Source organism: Cyanistes caeruleus, chromosome 8, assembly GCF_971803275.1.
Source record: "Cyanistes caeruleus chromosome 8, bCyaCae1.hap1.1, whole genome shotgun sequence".
NCBI lineage: Eukaryota > Metazoa > Chordata > Aves > Passeriformes > Paridae > Cyanistes > Cyanistes caeruleus.
Genome location: NC_141708.1, coordinates 3,471,621 through 3,492,370, shown reverse-complemented (window position 1 = coordinate 3,492,370; position 20,750 = coordinate 3,471,621). Strand labels below are relative to the sequence as shown.

The window sequence follows — 20,750 nt, the reverse complement described above, 5'->3', positions numbered from 1 at the left end:
ACAGGGAGGGAGCTGCAGCAAGCCTGGCTTAATCCTGAGGCTCCCAAAACCAATTCTCCTCTTTATAGCAAAGGAGCTTTGCCACAGGTCCAGGCTGCAGCACTGGCACAAGCACATTCCAGTGACACCCCAGGCTCACCAGCACCTCCCCTGCTGCAGTTTGGCCTCCCCATAAAGAGGGAGGCACGGCCACCTTGCCCCAAGGAGCACTGGTGACCACTGCCACTCGTGGCTTCCAGTACCAGCTGGGAGGTCAGGGGGCTTGCACCGACCCTGTCCTCCCACAGAAGGAGCTTCTGAGTGATGAAGTGTTGGGAAAGAAATGCTGGAATACCTGAGGCAGGGAAACACAGGAGGCAGTGATGGGGGATGTGAAAAGCAAGAGAAGCCCGTGTGCCAGGTGCAGAGCTGGGTGAGACACAGTGTGGCCATGTCAGGGAGCTCAAACTCATCAATATTCTATTTTCTTAAAAATTTTATCTATGAAGGCATTGAGTGGTTCACAGACAGCTCCACAGGCCAAGGTGCTACAGAACGTGCCTGCAGTAGCATCCCAGAACAGAGGATTCTCCCTGCCCTGCTCCCAGTGGGTACCACATTCCTGCCTTCAGGATCTGCCTCCCCAGCCTTTCCCTTCTCACTCCCTAAAGAACAACCTTTACTCAGCCCCAGTCTTCACTTTGCAACAGGCACCAGTGCTTACTTGGTGCAGTCAAAGCTTTAGCAGATAATTTTGCTTTTATTCTGTTTAGTGTGAAAACCAGCTTTCATCAGCTGGCTCAGAAATATCTATTATGCTCCCAAGCCACTTCACACCACGGTATTAAACAAACAGATTCAAAAAAGCAAGGAAGCATTAGTAGTGATGCTGCCTTTGGAGCCTGTGGAGATAATCTGGGTTTACTCACAGTTCTTGTCTTTGGAGTGCATAGCTGCCTCAGTGACAGTGAGGATGTTCAGGGATATTCCACAAGTGCAAAAGAAAAAGCTGCTGTATGACCCACCAGTGGGAATCCCTCTGGTGCTACAGAGCCCCAGGGAGATGCTGGAGAGATGAATCCCAGAAATCACAGGGAAATAGAGCAGGCACAGAAATGCAGGGCATCAGAGAGCACTGAACACCACTCTGGAGCTCCACTGTCCCACCCCAGCACAGCATCCCACACGTGGGGACTCAGTCCCAGCACAGCCTCCCAACCCATTCCTATTCATAACAATAATTGGAGGAAACCCTCATTTCCTGCCAAGAACAAATATTTTCCCTAACAGACACCAAACCCTTCTCTATGAGCTGGAAAAATCCCTTTGCTCAGACAACAGGTCATTAGTGATCACTGTGTATTTATTTATTTACAGGCTGCCCTTCCCAGCCTTTCACCTCTGCCTTCTCCTCTGCATCCTCTTGAGATCCAGACCCCTGGAGCACTGCAGGCCCCTCATGCCAGCACACTCAGCACTGCCAGGAGCCCAGTGGGGACAGTGGCAGGGCTGCTCTCCCAGTGATGGCTTTGCAATGCCATGGATTTCAGTGGAAAAGGCCAAACCTGAACCTGACTCCTCCCCAGAGCTGGCAAAACTCCAGGATTTGGAGTGGCTCATCTTTGGGGAAATTCAGTGATTTGACTCGTTCCAAGTTAGAGTGAAACAACATTATTATGGGATTATTCTCTTTTTCTCAGCCCTATTCCATTTTCATACTTCATAATTTTCAGCACAGAACTAACATTTCTGTTATGCTGCCGTGGTTCTCACTCCAAGGCCTAAATGATAAGGCAGGACCTTATAAAAATTAAAACCAAACTTCATGTCACTGTTTCAGCAGCACTGAAAAGAGAATGCCAGCAAGTAAAGGGATAAAAACACATTGTGGATGACCAAAAATCCAATGAGTGTGTGGCACCTGCACCCACTGCTCCCACCTACCAAGACCTCCTGCAAATCCAATGCAAACTTGAAATATATCTCGCTTTTCTGTCACAGCCTCAACCTAGGGTTAACCCTGAGCATCTTTTTCTGGAAAGGAAAAAATAAAGGACCCTTCTTCATTTATTACCTATTTATCTATTTATTTATTTAGCACCATTTCTTGAAATGTTTTGCCTTCCTGGAATGCTTTGGGAGATTTTTGCAAGGCAAATTGTTCCAAGTAACTCCCAGTAGCTCTAACCTAGTAGCTCCCAGAGTGCTGCAGGAGGGTTTTTTGTAAACCGTAGTGAAAAATCCCTCTTGGCTTTTTTGAGCCAAAATGCCACTTTTGAGCATGCTGACTCCTTCCAGGGTGAATCTCTGTGCTTTCTAAAAGCTGCTTTTTGGAGTCACACAGCATACAAGCCTGGGGACAGAAGGGTTAAACAGCACATGGTGAATCAGATGTGCATCCTCGGGATACAATTGGATTTTGTCCATGTTTGGGACAGACACTGCCAAGCTTTGTTTGTGTTCCCAGCCCTGTCCTCCCATGTGAGTGTGAACAAAGGGTGCAACACTCAACCCTGCATCCCTGGGCCTCGTGGAGGGGTGGAGCTGGGAGCAGGGGGTGGAATGGGATGGAACTGGGAGAGACCTTAGAGCTCCTTCCTGTGCCTGAAGGTGCTGCCGCGGAGGGACTTTAGACAAGACAGGATAAGGGGGAACAGCTTCAAACTGACAGAAGGCAGGGTTAGATGGGATATTGGGAAGGAATTGTTCCCTGGCAGGGTGGGCAGGCCCTGGCACAGGTGCCCAGAGCAGCTGGGGCTGCCCCTGGATCCCTGGAAATGTCCAAGGCCAGGTTGGATGGGGCTAGGAGCAGCCTAGGACAGGGGAAGATGTTCCTTCCACTTTCAAACCTACCAGTTTCTTTTGATCCTCAACCAAAGGCTTTTTCCCACCGAGCCACAAACTGACCTTTGCAGACTCACATTCCTGTTTATTTAAAAAACACTGGGGCTTGGAAGCTGGAATCTCTCTCAAAAGTTACATCAACAGCAAACTATTTCCTGGGATACGTATGGAATTTAAAACCTCCAGTTTTCTGCCTATCACTACACTTGGAAATACTTGTCACTGACTGGAGTGGGTGCTGACACCAACCAAGATCCCTGCCACCTCTCCTGCCCTCTCCAGCAAGCCTGAAAGGTGCCAAAATTTAAACAGAAAATCTTCTTATGTGAAAATTAGAGATTTCTACCCTCAAGGAAAGACTTGGGTGCTCAGAGAGGAGAGGTCCCTTTTCCCACTTTTTCCCACTCAGTGCCAAGACCAGCCCGAAACATTTCAAACCTGTGGGCTGCTTCCTTCAGCTCTGGGAGTGTACAAACTCCTTTGTGCCTGGATCCTCATGGAAACTGCCAGCACTCCTAAGTTTGGAAGGGAAAACAAGGCAGAGGGGCCAGCTAGGCTCCCAGCCATCATGAGCATTACACACTGCACTGTGTCTGGTGACCCCATGGATCTCCAGCCCAGGCTGGAGCTGATTTTAACCCTGAAAACCACAAGAACCACACATCCTCATTTCAGAGGGATGCTCCTGTGATTCCTGGTGCAGATGACTCCATCCTCTGAAGGCACGTGCTCCTCCCAGGGCAGTGAAGTCACCCTGTGAAAGGCTCTGTCTGTCCAGGCAGCCAGGGAACAACGTCAATGGTGCCCTTGTGCCCAGACCCTTCCCACAACGGGCACAAAGTCCTCTCTATAACTCACCCTCATCAGGCACACCCAGGGCTTCACCCTCACCTCCTCCTCAGCTGGTGCCCACTGCTGCCAGCACCCTCTCATCCACCCATCCCTCACAGGGAAGAAGCTGTCTATGAACTCACAACCACAGGATGTTCTCCATAGGCCATGGAAATGCAGAGGAATGTTGTATTTTAATTCTTTATTTATTCTAGAGTAGCTACTCTCTGTCCCATATACTGCAAGACCTTACATAATACAGAGCTTCACAGAGGAGAGATACTTTGACAGCTACCTGGAAATCCTCAGTGTTTATGGGTACAACCTTTGCAGAAAATTAAATGGATATTAGAGAAAACTCAGGAGGAAAAGACCAGGAGTACTGTATTTGTTAGGAGAGATGTAGCTCTTCAAACTGCAACCTCTCTGAAGGCTCAGAGGGACTAAAACCTTGAAGAACCATCAGAAATGGGGCACAAGAGCCACCTCCAAGCCTCAATTTGCTACCAGTACACAGATCCTACAACTGGGAGGAACCAGTATCTCATCACATCTGACACTTCCTGCCAGCAGTGCAGTGCCTTACATGCCACTGAGATATTTGTGCCTTTCTTTTCATGGAAAGTTGTATTTTCAAACTCTACAGCACCACCCTCCATTTCCAGCCAGGGCTACTCCTGCTTGAGGTTTGTGCTGCAAGGGAACATGGCTGGGTTGAACAAATACATATATACATTAAAAATTAGAAAAATAGAATGGTTTGAGTTGGAACTTCAAAGTCCATCATGTTCCAATCTTTGACTTGGGCAGGGACGCTTTCCACTAGTCCAGGCTGCTCCAGGCTCTATGTAACCTGGCCTTAAACGTCTACATATATTCTTAAATATATATATAAGAATATATGTTAAAAAAATTATATATATATATATAAATTATCCATTCAAAAAACACATCTGTATAAAGGATAGCTGTGTTTGGAACTGTTCTAATACAAACTGAAATCTCTCAGTGACCACCACGTCAGAATTTTTGATGGCAGGAAGCAGAATGGGGAAGAGATAGCGAGGGCTTGCGTGGCCGCAGCTGGGGATTATTGCAAATTCCCACTGAGGGTGGCAGTCACTGGTGTGAGGGACGTGTCATGTGTCCCCTGCAGCTGCCCAAGCCTGTGGGAAGGAAGGCAATCTGCACACACCAACATCAGGGCTGGCCTATGGCTTGGCTTCCCGTCAATGACTCAGCCAAGCCACCAAACCCAATGTTTGTGCTGCTGAGAGATGTTTTGGCACACAACGCCCGAGATCCCAGGAAATGTTCACACCAGGATGTCAGAAAGCAGCAGATGTGGAGGTGGGACATGTCAAGTTCCTCTGGAGAAGAATCCACCACACCACTGCGGAGGAAAACCCAGCAGGTGTCTCTCCACCACAAAGCATCCCTGGCAGAGTGTGAATTTCTTTTAGAAAATCCATCTTCTCCCCTGATTCACCCAGATGCTTCTCTGAGTGACTTGCAAAGGGTAAAACCACTCATTCCTGCCAAAATCAGCCCAGCTGGGAGCACTCCTGGGGTCTAAGCCACCTCTCCTTTGCAACACTTCTCATTTCCCATTTATTTTAGATGCACCCACATCAGAAAAAGAAAAACCTCCCAATTAATGGAAAAATCTGATCCAAACCATTTCTGATCATGGCCTGCCAGTACAGACACAGTTCCCATGGGCTGTGAGGCCAAGAGCACTGCCTGGGAAGGAGAGCAAGCTGTGAGGAGATTCATTAACTCTCTGTCAGAACAACTCTGGGATCAGGAAGGTGGGATGTGTCCTCCTTGGGCTTGTACTTCATGTGGAAAGGGGGAATAAAAGCTGAGGCTGGAAACCCTACATTGAAACGAGAGGATGGTTCAAGTCCTCATGTTAAAGAGGTCAGAGATGCCAGACCAGGTACCCAAACTCACCTTGACTGGGGGGAAGAACAGAAACCAGTTTCTTCCAACCTCACTTGCCTCCAGCCTCGTGATAATTAAACAACACCTCATCATCACCCACTCACCTGACTGAGATCCCCCTGGATGACTCCCAGTTTGAAGGCAAAGAGGCACAAGGCAAAGAGTTCATGTGCATTTAAAAGGAGCACAAGGACTGTCTTGGTGCCTAGGGCTTTAAAAGTTGTTGATCTTTCAATGACAACCATGTGCACAACTCAGTTGCTGCCTGAAGTTGAAGCCTGCCTGGTTTGGTGCCATATGAGTAAATAATAAAGAGAGGGATATGGGCTCACCTTCCCTCTCTGGGCTATGGAATTGAAGACAGAAGAGACACAACCAGGATTTTGAGGAATGAAAGGCAATATTTTCCTAAGTATTTTCCCTCCCAGCTTAACTTCAACGTTTAGATTTCTCTCTTAATTAGTCCAGTTATGTAGCCATGTAATTGCTTCCAGGAGCAGCTCCCTCCCCTCCTGCTTGGCCTAAATATCCCTCCTGGTATGAAGAAAACATTTCTTTCAGGTCAAATTATTTTTGTTTTGATTATGGTACCAGGTTTCAGGCCTACAAACACATGTGGTTCCCAGCTCAAGTGAAAAATTAACCGATCTGCCAGATTAACCAGATCCAGATGCTGGTCCAGCACCCAGCACCTCAAAGCTCAGTTCCCAGTCTGACATTAGCACCTGGGGACTCAGGGAAAGCCCCATGTCTCAGCTTCTCCATCTGAAAAGTGAATCCTTTGTGGGTAACTGGAAAGTGCAGTCTGGACACTTTAGCTGTCCTTCGCTTTGCCCACTGCACATGAGGTGTTTTTACCCCATATAAACCCAGACTTGAGCACACATTCAGCCACAAAGACACTTTGCCATTATTTCAGCTCTTCCTCCAAAATCACCCAACTTTGCATTCTTCTGGGCTGGAAGCATTAAAAGCAGCCTGGGGGATACCCAAACGTGCAGGGTTTTCTCGAACACATTTATTCCCCATGAGGAATTAGTTGGTTTTCCTGGCATTCCCATCCCAGGGAGGGCTCTGACCGTGCCCCACCAAAGGCAAGAATGCTCCCCATGACTTGCCTCATCCTGCTCGTCCCTCTGTGCCAGTCCTCCCACGCCGAGAGCCGCCTGCCAGCGCTGCTCTCCAGAACCCCTCAGCTCTGAAACCCTGGCCTTTGCTTTCTTCCCACTCTGCTGCAGCCCTGCTGCCCCACACCCGGCAGCACAGCCCTGCCTTGGGGATTCACCCACTGCCACGAGCACCTGAGCCCAGCTGGCTTTCCTGCCTGGAAAATGAAAATATCCGTGGGACCTGCTTGGACTGGATCCCACTGGAGTTCCTTAGTGATGCTGTTGTTGGTTGTTGGTTGTAGCAACCACCGGGTGTTCGGCAGCAGCTCCGGCCACCCAGCCTGGCCCAGAGGGGCTGGGGGAGGGCATGCCCACTGACTTCAGGAGAGATTCTGCACCAGGCAGCCCCTTCCCCATCCCTACAGAGCTTGTGCCACACGGTGTGGAGCTTCTGACCCTCTCCTTGTGGTATCACTTCTCCCAAAGGATGAAACACCCCAACACTGAGCAATACTGAGCATCCAGGCATTGCTTTCTCACTTTGGAAGATGTTGTGATGTGGAGGACAGCAGCCAGAGAAAACACAACTATTCCTCAAGCTGAGGGTTTTCCAGGAACATGGACTGAGCTGCTTTTGGACATCCAAGTGATTAGCTTTTTTGTCATCCTTGGATCACCCACCCATGTCAAAGCCATGGCCATCCAAATTATAAACATGCGCCTGGGCTCAGCATCCACCAGAGGGAAAGGGAAGCTCCTGCTGACCCTCAGGATCTCCTTGGCCAAACCCTTTCTTTTCAAACCAGCCAGCAAACTTTCCACCTTGGACTGATGCAATGGAACAGCTGCCTCAGAACCTCCTCAGAGGGCAACAAATGTCTGTCCAGCCAGAGCCTGTCACAGCCTCCTCCTTCCCTGTCCATCAGACCAGAGAACCACAGAATGCTCTGGACTGAGAGGGTCCCTAAAGCCCTTCTCATTCCACCCCTTGCTATGGGCAGGAACACCTTCCACTGGACTGGGTTATCCCAAGCCCCCTCCAACCTTACACACTTCCAGGGAAGTGAAATGATGCTTGTCTGCTTGTACAGAGAGAATCAGGGGGCAGTTGTGCTATTCCACCCTGTGGTTAATAAAATATAACAATGCATGTATATGGGTTTTACTGTTCATCCAGCTTATTATCTTATAAAATAAGCGTGGCATAATAAATGTTGTTGCTGTGATTTATGAAAAGACAAAAGGAATCTTCATGTTTTTTGCCTGATCTCACCCAAATATGTGACTCCTTCACCCTTTTTATCCTCTAAGCTCTTCTGGAGGAGGAAAAGATGATCTCTTCCTCCAATACCACGGCACTCCTTCAAACACCCTCTGCACTGCCAAGCGCAGAACATCATAAAATATCATGTTCTTGTAAGGAGAAAATGCACACACAATGTTGGATCTCACCCATATGGTGAATTTCTCCCAGCAGTTTCCCTGCAGACAACAAGGGAATGCCTTGCACCACACAGGCTTTGCTGGCCCCAGCACCATAAAAAACCTTTAGGGCAAACACTCCCAGCACAGGCAACTCTGGGATGAAGCACAGCAGGTGACCACATGGAACTGAAACCATGGGGGAAATTTTAAGGCCAGCAGAAGGTGACAGCCCACGCTGGGAGGTGGCCAGGACACCCCTGCTCCCACAGTGGGAGCCCTGGAGCCTTCACACCCCCCATTATCTCCATTCCACACTGAACTGATGGTGTCACTGACTTTGTGACTGTAAATTATTGATGTGGGAAATGTCAAATCATAAAACTGCAGGAAATCTTATGAGGGTGGAAGGGAAATGTTGTCCTTCAGTGCAGCCTCCTGCTCAGTCTCTTGCTCATGTCCAGTCACTTAGTCCAGCAAGGAAAGGACCAAGGAGTAAAATCCTCCCTGATTCGTGCTTTGGATCTGTTATCTGGCTCTGCACAGCAGATCGAAGAGGGAGGTTGTGCTCTGTGTTTGCAACTGAAAATGAAACGTGATAACATCTCCAGAGTGGAAAATTACAGAGCTTAAGAGCAAGTAAAGCCTGTAGCAGTCAGAATTCGGCACCTGACGGAGCCAGGGCTGGGTGCCTTGGGGTGCTGCCTTCATCTCAGCATGGCAGGCCCAAGGCTCCTCTCCCCTGAACTCTGAAACGTGGGGTTTAACATGTTCCTGCTCAAAACCCATGCCACAAGGAAATGACGACATGGTGGACTTGGCATGCAAGAGAAATGCATGAACTTGCTAAAGAGATCCATTTAGAAGGGAAGGGGTTATCCTGCCTGGACAGAAGGCTGTGTTTCCCCATAACCCCCACATTACTCTTCGTGCTCAGACCCCCCTGGGGGATGCTGAAGGCTCTTGAGCAAAGCAGAGACCAGCTGAGGCCCTTGCAGGGACGGCCCCGCCGCCTCTTACCTGGGTCATCTTGGCGAGGTCCAGCGAGGGCCGCTGCTCCTGCACCTCCTCCGGCCTCCTCCGCTTGATTCCAACCTTTTTGTCGTTGAGGACGCAGGGCTGGGAGCGGCTGCGGGAGAGGCCGGCGGCGCGGCGGCCCAGCTCGGGCGTGGAGGCCGGCGTGCTGCTGGCTGAGGGCGCGCCGTACTCCGAGCACGAGAAGCGGTCGTGCGAGCAGGACAGGGACCTCTGAATGTCCACCCTGTCACCCCCGTGCCCTCCAGCAGCCGATTTCCTGGGCTGGCCGCCCAGGCGGGCGGCGAGGGCGGGATGCTCGCCGCAGAGCGGGTTGGAGCGGGCGGGCAGGCTGAAGCTGGAGCTCCTCTGCATGGTGGCGAAGCCATTGGAGTAGCGCTGGACGCTGCCGCCGCTGTAGCAGCGCCTCTTCTCCACCGGCGTCCACACCTTGGAGCCCAGGGGTCTCCACGAGGTCCCACAGCCCGACATCTCATCGGAGAAGGACAGCGAGCGGCACTGGCGCTTGCTGGGAGGGGCTGAGGGGTGGCCGTGGGGGTCGCTGAGGCTCAGGTCCTTGATCAGGTTGGTGACGGAGCAGGTGCCGGCCGTGTCCCTCGGCCACCGCGAGCCCTCCTCGCCCTTGTCCGACAGGCAGTCCCAGATGCTGGCGCCCGGCTGCTCGAGCTGGAGTGGGCATTTCCTGCTGAGATCTCTCCATCTGTCATTTTCTGGTTCAGAAAGGAGAAAGGAAAAAAAACCAAAAAAACCAAACAAAACAAAACAACAAACAACACACACGCACAGGCATTAGCGTTAATTAATTCTGCGACTCGCTTTCTACGTCCATAAACAAAAAGAGTAGCATATGGGACGTTTTCCAGTACAAATTAATTAACTCTTGGAATATGGTTTCCCGAACTGCCAGCAGAGAGGGTTGTGTGGTGTAGATGGAGAGAGAGACAAAGTGACAGTCCCAGCAGGAGCAAAACTGCTAGAAGAAGATAAAAACATGCCTCTGAATATTCCAGGTTGCGCTAGCTGAGGGGAATTCAGCGGTGTAAAATGTTGTGGCCATTGGTTATCTCTGTGCTAAATTGTGTCGCAGAAGTGTGTGGTTTGTCCTGGGCTTCACAACTGACAATTGCCTGAATTTACAGCTGAATTTAAAAGACATGGAATCACAGAATCGCTGAGGGTGGAAAAGCCCTCCAGGATCATCGAGTCCAGCCATTAACCCAGCACTGCCAAGGCCACCACTCACCCACATCCCCAAGGGCCACATCCGCTCAGCTTTTAAATCCCTTCAGGGATGGGGACTCCACCACTGCCCTAGGGCTGGACAGCTCTTTCCATGAAGAAATTTTCCATAAAATCCAATCTAAACCTCCCTTGGTGCACATTGAGGCAGCTTCCTCTTGTTTTATTATTTTTTTACCTGGAAGGAGACCCCCACCTGGCTGCACCCTTCTGTCAGGGAGTTGTGGAGAATGAGAAGGCTGAGCCCCCTCAGCTCTTCTTATCAGACTTGTGCTCCAGACCCTTCCCCAGCTTCCCACCCATAGCCACGTCAGAAGAGAGGATTGAGGAGGATGATCTCATTCCCACACACATCCCCCTGACAGCAAAAGAAGAAAGCAAAGGGAAAAGAAACAAAAGAAGAAAGGCTGGGCTGCCCTGCAAAGGACAGGGCTCTGTGCAGATACACCTTCAACACTCAACAGGAAAACCATGGCAGGACAACCCCGCCGGCTGCTGCAGTGGAAAAAAGTCATCAGCCAACAGCCTCTCACCAGTGCCTGTTTTTGTCATTGGCTGCTGCAAGCAGAGCCCAGCCGTGCTGGAGAACAGGCACTGCTAAGTTTCGCATGATTCTGTCTAAACCATGCAGTATTTTGGGGGGCTTTTTGGGTATTTCCACTCAGGCAACTGAAGGATGAATTAAAAGCCGTGCCCAGCCCGCAGCTGCAGGTACCAGCCTGGTAGGGAAGATGCAATGGTGCAGAACGCTTCTGACTAAGGTTTCAAGTCAGGAGGTCAGATTTGGGGCCCCTTGCACCGCTCTTGGCCGATTTTCCCATTTCTCCCTGCCTCCAGCTGCTGCCATAACAGCTCCAGCCACAAACAGCCCGGCTCTGCCCGCAATAACCGCACGGCATTTCAACTGTTGCTCTCCTCATTTTAATAAACACAATGAAAAGTGAGAAATCCGTGCTAGACAACTCCATCTATGTTTAGATCTTTATTATTTTTCCTCTGTACTATGCTGCCAGCAGAGAGATTTCTTGGGTCAGGTCAGCAGACAAAAGAAACAGAAATAGAAACCGATTTTTTGTGGCAAGCTGCCACGATCCTCTGGCCGGAGACTGTACAAAAGGCCTTAGTGAGGAGGATACAGGACACCTTCCTCTTTCACCCCTGCTTCAGCACAAACAGCTATAAATCTTCCAAACCTGGCAAAGCAAATGGTAAAAGCACCACTATCCCCAGCCCCAGCTTGGGGTTATTTGCTTTTTCCCCTTGCACAATGTGAGCTGGCACAGCCTGGCCCCTCTGAGTCCTCAGCCATCACTGACCAGTCCCAAAATACCAGATAGCCCAGAAAATGGGTTTTCAGTGCAAATAGGAAGCAGGTTGCCCTGAAAAAAAATTGAAAATTATGTAGTCTAATGGCTGAGGGTATAATTAAAGAACTCTGGAAATCCTTATTGAGGAAAAGCAGCTGGTTTTCTGCTCAATTTTTAAAGACTGAGATTCCCATACTGCCCACGTTGATAACAATAATTGCACTGGAGCCATTAATTCTGCTGCAGTTAAACATGTATTAATTTTCTTAAACTACAAACCTCAGCCTGGTTTACCCTGAGGCAGCAATTTGTTCCAGGATAAAACCCACCACGAGAACCCCTTGGTCTGCAAGCAAGCTGCCAGGCTGGAAAAATCTCCTTTGCCTACTGGAAAACAAAGAGACAACCAGAGCATGCTGTAAGTGCAGCCTGAGGGGATCTTGTCCTGCTTAAACAGGTCCTTCTTGGCTGTTAGCGTCCCAGGATGAAATAGCAACTCACTTCTGGATTTGGACTTAAAACTGCAAAAAATAAACACTGACACCTTAACAAAACCCAGCTGTTCTCTCACAAAACCTTCAGTGCATCAAACAAACCCTTGTGGTGCTGGTGGACTGGAGCAACATCCCAAAATTGGGGAGATGGGTGTTGTCCTCCACCCTTGAGAGCTTTGGGAACCTTGAGAGAACAGGATCCACCCCCAGAGCATCACAGCCAGGCTTCCAAAGGCTGAGCTCTGGGTTTTGCAGGAGCAGCACACAGACACATCGGGCACTTTGCAGCTCAGTGATGGCCCCGGGCTTTTTAAATGACTGCTGTGCTCCTCTGGTGACACAGAGTAAATTTTAATGACCACTCATAACCACAGAGAAGGGTGTAAAACCAAAACGCTGACACAACTTTAACTACAGCGACACAAATGTGCTGCTATAATATTTTTACAGTTCCTTTTTATACATAATGCATGATCCTTCTGCTCAAGTTTCCCCTACGTTCTTTTCCCATGAAATAATTTACATTAATACATAATTTATTATGGCAACCTGTAAAGCAATTAAGGGTTTCAATCAATTTTTCTTATCCTTTTTGGCAGATAAATTCTGTTTGGAACCTAACCCAAACATTTGTCTGCGCACAGGTGCACATCCAATTCCCCTTTTTTTTCCATGTTGTTCAAGTTGAATTTTAGTCTCACAGTCCCTGTGCACGGGGGAAAAGGCAGCCTGCATTTTCCACTGCCCCCTATTTATGTTCAGGAGATAATTTCTAAGTGTGGAACACATTTAATGGCTGTAATTAGCTGATGGCAGTGCCAAGGAGCTTTCCTAGTGCAGAAATAAGATGAAAATACGATGGGCAGAGCTGTGCTTCAATGGGAAATGAAAACAACAGCTCCAAAATCTACTCTGGAGATTAAACACACCTGTGGGCTCCTTGTTCCAACAGCCTGCAGGGGGGAGGGATATCCCTGACCTCGACAGTGAAGTGTGCCCAGGTCTTCAACAGGATCCTCTGGAGAGGTGTCCCTGCTCCAGCCACACCTCACCACAATTCCCTGAGCAGTTTTTGTCTTTGCAGGGTGGCTGTGTTTGAATGTGCACCAAGATGCTCTACACTGATGGCCTCTCCAAAAAAAAAAACCCTGAAATTGCAGAAAACTCTGGTTCAGAAAGAGGAGGCATGCAAGCCTGGCAGGTGCTTTCAGGATGAATTCAAGGGCCATCATCCCCATGAAGGGCTTCAAGGTTGGACTTCACCATCTTGGAGGTCTTTTCCAACCTTAATGATTCCATGAGCTGGCTTTTCTCCTGGTTCCTTGGCTTTCCTCTATCACCCAAGGATGGTGAAAAGCCACTTCCAAGAAAGAGCTGTGCAACAGTGAGCCCAAGGCTGCAACCCTGCCCTGGCACGCTCGGAATGATGGTGTTGCCAAACGTGGTGGAGGAGTGACGTGAGAGTGCCAAAGGACAGACAAGCTGACCTGTGTGCCCCATCCCTCATCCTGCTCTGCTGCAGCACTCTAGGAGGACAAACTCTGAGAGAGCCCTCCAAGGGAAAATGGAAATGGTGGCTGCTTTGAAAAGAGCACTTCCCAGAGGATGAGTGTTGCATCTGTCCCCGATGGGCTCAAAGCCATCCTCCTCCTCCCTTTTACAATCTGGGCCAGGACTGGGATCCTGCATGCGCAAGCACCTTGTCACAGCCTCAATAAAACCCTGCCTGCAGCTTCACTCGGAGATAATTTCTTGCTTACACAGAAAACAGGAGGTCACGGCTGTCAGCACACTCCTACTGAGCTTCTCTTACTGGGTCAGGTTGGACAGGGCTTGGAGCAGCCTGGGATAGTGGAAGGTGTCTCTGCCATGGCAGGAGGAGGAATGAGATGATCTTTAATGTCCCTTCCAATTCAAACCATTCTGGGATTATATTAATTATATATTAATATATAATTATAATAAATATTATATTAATTTTTGACTTTCTATATTGGAATTTTTCTGCCTTTGGGTGGATAACAAAAGACATGGGCAGGGACACCTTTCACTATCTCAGGTTGCTCCAAGACCCATCCAATCTGATCTTGAACATTCCCAGAGATAAAGCAGCTGCATCTGCTCTGTGCCAGGCCTTCACCACCCTAATGCCACAATTTTTTGATATGGTATCTTTTTCTAGCACAGTCACTGCTATTCTCATTAGGGACCTGCCATGGAGACTGCTGAGGAAGAAAAAGGGAAAAAAAGGAGGAAAAAACAAAAAAACCCAAAACTATCCATCAACAGGACAATTCTTACACTCCTGGGTGTTTCAAGGACCCATCAAGGAGAAGGGAAAGCAGAAGTTGTTGAATTTATAGTTTTAGGCATTTCACCTTTAATCTTCCTCCAGGCAAAGGGCTATATAAAGATAAAACCCAATCTTTTTAGTAATATTATCATTTCACTGGCAGAAATATTTCTCACAAATCTAAAAACCAAAATATTATTTAGATCACCCTGAGAATTGGACCTAACCATGCATCATCCAATATAGGAAGTCTTTCATAATGTTTATTCAATATACTGAGTTTGGTCACAACCTATAATCCATTTTCAGATTCTTGCAGTGTTCAGTACCTTACAAGAAAAACCCCAGGGTTTGGATGATGCTCTCCCTGGCAGAGGCTGGGTTTCCCTCTTCCCTGCTGCCCCACAGTCCAGAAATAAGCTGCCTCCCTCCCCAAAGCTGCCCTTGCCCCAAAGGCACCAGAAAGACTTTTCTAAGATCCTCTTTTGTCTAAAACCACAAAAAAATCAGCCAACTTCCCTCCAAAGCTCCAACATAGATAGGACTGTGAGTCTTTTCCTCATGTTGTCTGTGTTACCAGTCCAAACCTCACTGTGTTTATTTATCTCAGTTCTTTCCACCAACAGCAACTTGGCCCTTTGACCTGAAATATTCCCCAGGTTTTGCATTTCAACAGTAACTTATTTAAATAAGTCAAGCAAGTTTTCATACTGGATTAGCCTGTGATTGTGGCCTGCTTTTGGGGACATCAAGAACACTCAGGGAGGAGAACTCAAATGAAACCCAAGCCAAGGAATGCCCCCACACGAGGGAAGGACGGGCTCCTCTTGACTGGGCATGGCAGAGACAACTACAGGGCGAGCTGAGGTCAAGGAGGTGACATTCAGTTCCCTCAGAAGGAGAATAATTTGGCAGCCATGAAGACCAGCACAGCAGAGCTACAAAAAAGCAGAAGGCTCTGTAAAAGCTCTTAAAGACAAGCTGCTTCTCAATTAGGCAAGAGACTCTGCGTATCTGCTGAAGAGCCTGCCAGTGCCACAGTGCAAGACAAAACCGTCTGATTTGGGTTCTTTGTCCCTCACTCATGTTTGAAAGGCAGGAGAGAGGGAACAGGCTGTCTCTATCCCTTCTTGACTTTGAAGCTTGTGATTTTCATCTGAAAAAAAAACCACCAATGCTCTCCATCTCCCCACACTCCCAATGGCTGGAGCTATCCGAGAGCTTGGGAGACATCTCCTGTCAGTGCATGTGCCCGGCTCTCATTAACGCTAATGAGAGTTGTGTCCACGAAGAAAAGGGGCAGCCTCTTTGTCTGTGAAGGATTGGCTTTCACAGCAAGGAGCTTGGCTCAAACCTGACCTACAATTTTAATTGGGTTTTGAGGCCTCTCCCAGTGATTGGCTCCCCGCTACGAACGCCAAAGAGCACAACACAGCAGCACATCCTCTGGCACTATCAGTTTTTCAGGATCACCAGCCAAGGCACCAATCCTCCATCCATTTTGGTAGCTGTTCAGCATAAAAATTGATAGCAAGCTCTGACATAAAAGGTATCAAACATAATTATACAATGGTTACTGTCAACGGCAAAAATGAAACATTTTCCTTATTGTTTGAGGTCTGTCCAACCACTTTGTGCCAGGTGGTAGAACATCTTAGTGATAATGCTGCTATTTATTGCTTGCATCACATATTGTATATCACATATTGTATACCACATGTTTTATATCATGCATTGTATACCATTGCTTGAAAACAGTCAAGAACTGAAGTTTTGGGCTGCTTTTGGAGGCATCCAAAAGTCAGGACGTCTTCCTGCCCATCACTATGAGGAAGCAGGAGAAGTGGAGGAAACATGGAGAGAAGTTTCTGTTACTTACCCATCACGCCACAAGAGAAGAGGGTAGGTCCTTGACTCATCTTTGGAGTGTGCTGCAAACAACCAGAAAAACTATTCACTTCTCACAGACTCGACCTGGGCACCAGACACCACCCTGCCTCCAGCCTGGGCAAAGCTTTCCACAGCCCTGTTCTGGCAGGGACCAGGGGACACACCCATTCACCTTTCCTCAAGGAAATCAGCTGTAATGAAGTGCTGTGCAGAGTCCTTGTCAAGGCCTGAGATGGCAGATCAAGGGTGCTGCAGCCAGCCCTTACATCAGGGAAGAGCTGCAGCAAGGTCCCCATCCCCGAAACCCAAACCTCTGGAGAAACTAAAATGGGAGCTGCAATTCAGTGGTAATACTGGATTGGGCAAGAAAGGAGCAAAAGTGGTATCTTGAACCTCATCCAAGCCCATCAAGGCCTCCCCATCTAGGTACAAAGCAGCTATTTAGCTTTTTTGAGCATTTAATGTGTTTCTAAGGCAGGGCATCCTCACCTCAGCACTTCTGGGGAGTCTGTGCTCAGATCGCTGATTTGCACTAAAAATAGGGGGAAATGCCACTGTATGGGTACAAAATAATCCTGGCTGCTTTTCACACTCTTTTTTCACCAAGAATTTTCCTTTTGACAGTGTAAGAGACACCACCAGACTTCTAAAAATGAGCATGGATGGGTTCACATATAATAAATCAATATGTTATCCACAGCTGCATGCCATTTCAGCTATGCCTGCAAAAACACACTTTCATACTAATTGTTCCTTTATTATCCCTAAAAATATCCATATTCTGGCTTCTGAAGTGTCTATCCTGGCAACACCATCCCATCTGACTGAGGCTTTACATCATCTGAGGGAAGCACCAGCACGGCCCCCACGTTCATCTGCGCTGCCATAATTGTGTTTTATCTGGCATTAGGCCACTGCACTCACACCTTCCCTCCTGATCCATGTTTTACATGTTCCCTGCTCACATAACTATGGAATCTCAGAATGGTTTGGGTTGGAAAGGACCTTAAAGCCATCCAGTTCCACCTGGGCAGGGACTCCTTCCATGTGTCCCAGGTGGCTCCAAGCCCCATCCAGCCTTGGACTGTTCCAAGTGGCCTTGGACACTTCCAGGGATGGGGCAGCCACAGTTTCTCTGTGCTAGCACCTCCAGTGCATAATGAGGATAATAATAATAACAATAACAATAATGTACCAAATGATGGCACCTGGACATTCTAATAAAGGATCCCACATACTGAATGCTGGAAATACTGAGCAGAGAGGGATAGGGAGGCATAAATCACCTACAGGGTGTAGATGTGGAGAAGGTGAATAAAGGTCAGTCACCTTTGGAGCATGTGCCACTTTTCTAGGCAAAGTAAGGATATGTCCATCTGTCAAGCCCCACCTTATGATCCATCAGCAGAATTAATCAGGAGGCAGAGAGGACAGGGAGCTGTCTCCAAGGAGCAGCCAAAGTGGAGCAAAGATGGAAGTGGGACAAGCTCCAGAGAAGGCAGGGGCTGTGCCAGTGCACATCTGTGTGTCAGTCCCAGACACCAGACACTGGCTGCAAAGGCAGGAGGGAGAGGAGTCTGACACCTGTCCCATATAGAATATAATTACCATTTTGTAGGAATTTTGTCTGTATACCAAACTGAGAGCTGAACCAAACAAGCCCACTGGCTGTTGGCAGATGATACTGCCCCAGTGCTCAGACATTTATTTCCTTTGAGTTTCACTTTTTGGCCTTCCCCATGAAGTCAACAGAAAAATTCTTGCTTTCTTTAGTGGACCAGCCTTCTTGTGATTGTCTGCCCCAATTTAACAGTCCAGGCAACCCAGCAATTCATCTTGTGTACCCAGGGCTCTCCCTGCACTCCTGACCCAGCCCCAGAGCTGCGGGAAGCGCTCGGCAAACACACGAGGGCAAAGTTTTGTGTTACAGCTCTGCACCTCTACCACCTGCCATCAGACACCCCGAGCACCCAGCCCTTCTCTTGGGAGTAGAAGGAATTACTCTCATCAGCCTCTCTGCAGCCAGTTCCCCTTCACCTGCCCCACACACTTCCCAAGGCACAGCTGCCATTGGATGTTCAGGCTTCCCCCTTCCCACCCTGAGCAGCAGCTGTGGGTGATGCTGCCTTCCCAACAGGAGCTAACACTACAGCAAGGGTATTTTTTTAATGGATCAATATCCTTCCCAAATTTCACCCTTTTAAGGCAGGATTTTCCACTGCCTCTGGCTTGCTCACCTTCTCCTCTGCCTTTCTCTGCCAGGGCAGCCTGCCTTCACCCCAGCACACTGTGCTCTCTGCCTGGGGAGCCCAGCTGGACAGTTTGTCACCCTCAGCAAACTCAGGCATTTATATTTCTTTTATGTTCAGAATGCCCATTTATGGCTCATCCTGCCAGATGCTTCCTGCTGTGTTCCTGCACTCCCTTATCTGAGACTCTCAGAGCACCCCGCCTTTCAGTCCAGTTCCTTCTCAGGCCGTGCTCATCTCTCCAGGAGAACAGAGGGACAAATGTCCACAACCAGCCTTGCTCTGATGGCTCTCCATCACCCTGCACCTCCTCCTCATTTGCTCTGAGCCTGCCTCCAGCTGTGTTGCCCTTATATCCCCCTACCATAGGTACACTCAGCCCTCACAGCATCTTTTAGTTTGTTTGTCCCCCCTCATTTGTTTTTTTGGTGTTGCCTGCTCATTCAGCATGGTGGATTTGCACCTCCCCAGGCTCCCAGAGAAATTAAGCACCGCAGCACTGCCCTTCACCATCTCCCACTTAATCCTGCTTCCCACTTACTCATGCTCCTATTAATGATGAGCATCTGTTCACTGGCAGTGGAGCAACTTCTCACCTGTGTTATTCACAGCATTGATTTGATTTTTTTTGGTACTGTTTATGCCATTGGGTGCTTACTAAAATCCACATATGCAAAAGGCACAGCGCTCCAATAATTAACTAATCACCTGCTCCATGTATATTAATGCAACTTTGTAGAAATCAGTGCTACAAACCATCTAAAAAGATCCATCCCTGCAGGACTAAAAAACCTTATTAAAAAGCTACAGCAAAGTTCTGTAAAACTTTTTGAACAAAGACAGTAAAACAGTTTTGAACAGAGATTTCACAAAGCTTACCAGCTCAGTCCTGCATGTTACGGAGTCAGCACCTTTGTTTTCCCGAGTTTTGGTTAAGATCATCACCATGGTAATGCAGTCCTGCCTCGGAGTCCATCAGGGTCCAGGCAAAGGGTGCTGGCAGCTGGGGGCTGGCAAAGCTCCTCTTTCAGTCCATGTTCCCCCAGGAGAGGCTGGGCCCTGCCGGCTCCTCAGGGGATGTGCAGGGACAGCCTCGGGGTGTGGAAAGCTCCCTGCACAGAGAGAGAGAGAGGAACAGCTTTAGGGGACATCCCTGGAGGGTGGATGCACTGGGCAAGGGGCAAGGGCTGCCCAAAAAACACCCTGATGGTGGTTGCTTGAGGGGTGTGTTTATTTTAGGATCTTAAACACTGCTGGTGTCCCTCTGCTCCCCATCAGCACTGAGGTGTTCCACAGGATGGGGCACTCACAGGAGCTGTTGGAAGCACACAGGGTACACAGGGTGATCCACAGGGACACAAGTATTTCAGTCAAATTAATAAAGTTTCCTCTGAATTCTCCATTTGAAAAGGGGACTCGAATCCCCTATACTGAAGATACAAAAGGCATTGAAAGAAGAGCTCATGAAAGCTCCAGGGCTGATCTCACAGCAACCCTTTGCCCCCAGACCAGTTGGGAGCAGATGTCCAGCAGAAAAAGCCTCTCCAGCATCCTTATGGCTGTGAAATCCCCTGGATGCACCTATCCCACCCCAGTCACTCTGTGATTCCCAATCTGTGAAGAGCCCTTTAGGGAAAAACACAAGGCAAAGAGTTGCCTGCAAGGAAGGAGAGACAGCTCCTTGCCTTACTCCTCACTGTGCGTCTTGATCTTCACCTACTTCTTAGGTAGTTTTAGGTAAGAAAAGCTAAGGCAGGACAACAAGGAGACTCTTGAAACAAAAACTGCAAGCCAGCTCATACAGCACTGCCCAGCCCTGACCATGAGCCCTGCCTCACCTCCTGCCATCCTCCCCACAGACTTATTCCCTTGTAAAGCAGACAGATTGCAGCTCAAATCTGATTACCGAAATCAGCGTTTTCCCCAAATCGCTCCCCTAATCCTGTTTCGCTATTTTGCTGCTTTGCAGTTAATGCAAACAACCAAACCCACCATTTGCACAGCCCAAAGAGCATAAAACACTGATCTTGTAGCATCCAGGCAAAGCCAATTGTGATATTTAGGGATAATAGATGAAAATATTCCACTAAGTATTAACCCTTATTCCGAAC

At 48.6% G+C, this 20,750-nt stretch overlaps 1 protein-coding gene across 2 annotated transcripts in view; it reads right to left on the bottom strand.

The window, feature by feature from the left end:
* FAM53B (family with sequence similarity 53 member B) overlaps nucleotides 1-20,750 on the bottom strand; it is a 43,931-nt gene that overhangs the window by 7,514 nt on the left and 15,667 nt on the right. For both annotated transcript variants that reach the window (XM_086899450.1, XM_086899449.1), the window contains 3 exons: nucleotides 19,519-19,751; nucleotides 16,380-16,431; nucleotides 9,153-9,877 (listed from right to left, as the gene is read on the bottom strand). In XM_086899450.1, coding sequence (XP_086755576.1) covers nucleotides 9,153-9,877; nucleotides 16,380-16,431; nucleotides 19,519-19,587 — 846 coding nt within the window. In that variant the 5' untranslated portion in view covers nucleotides 19,588-19,751. The remainder of the gene's footprint in view (nucleotides 1-9,152; nucleotides 9,878-16,379; nucleotides 16,432-19,518; nucleotides 19,752-20,750) is intronic.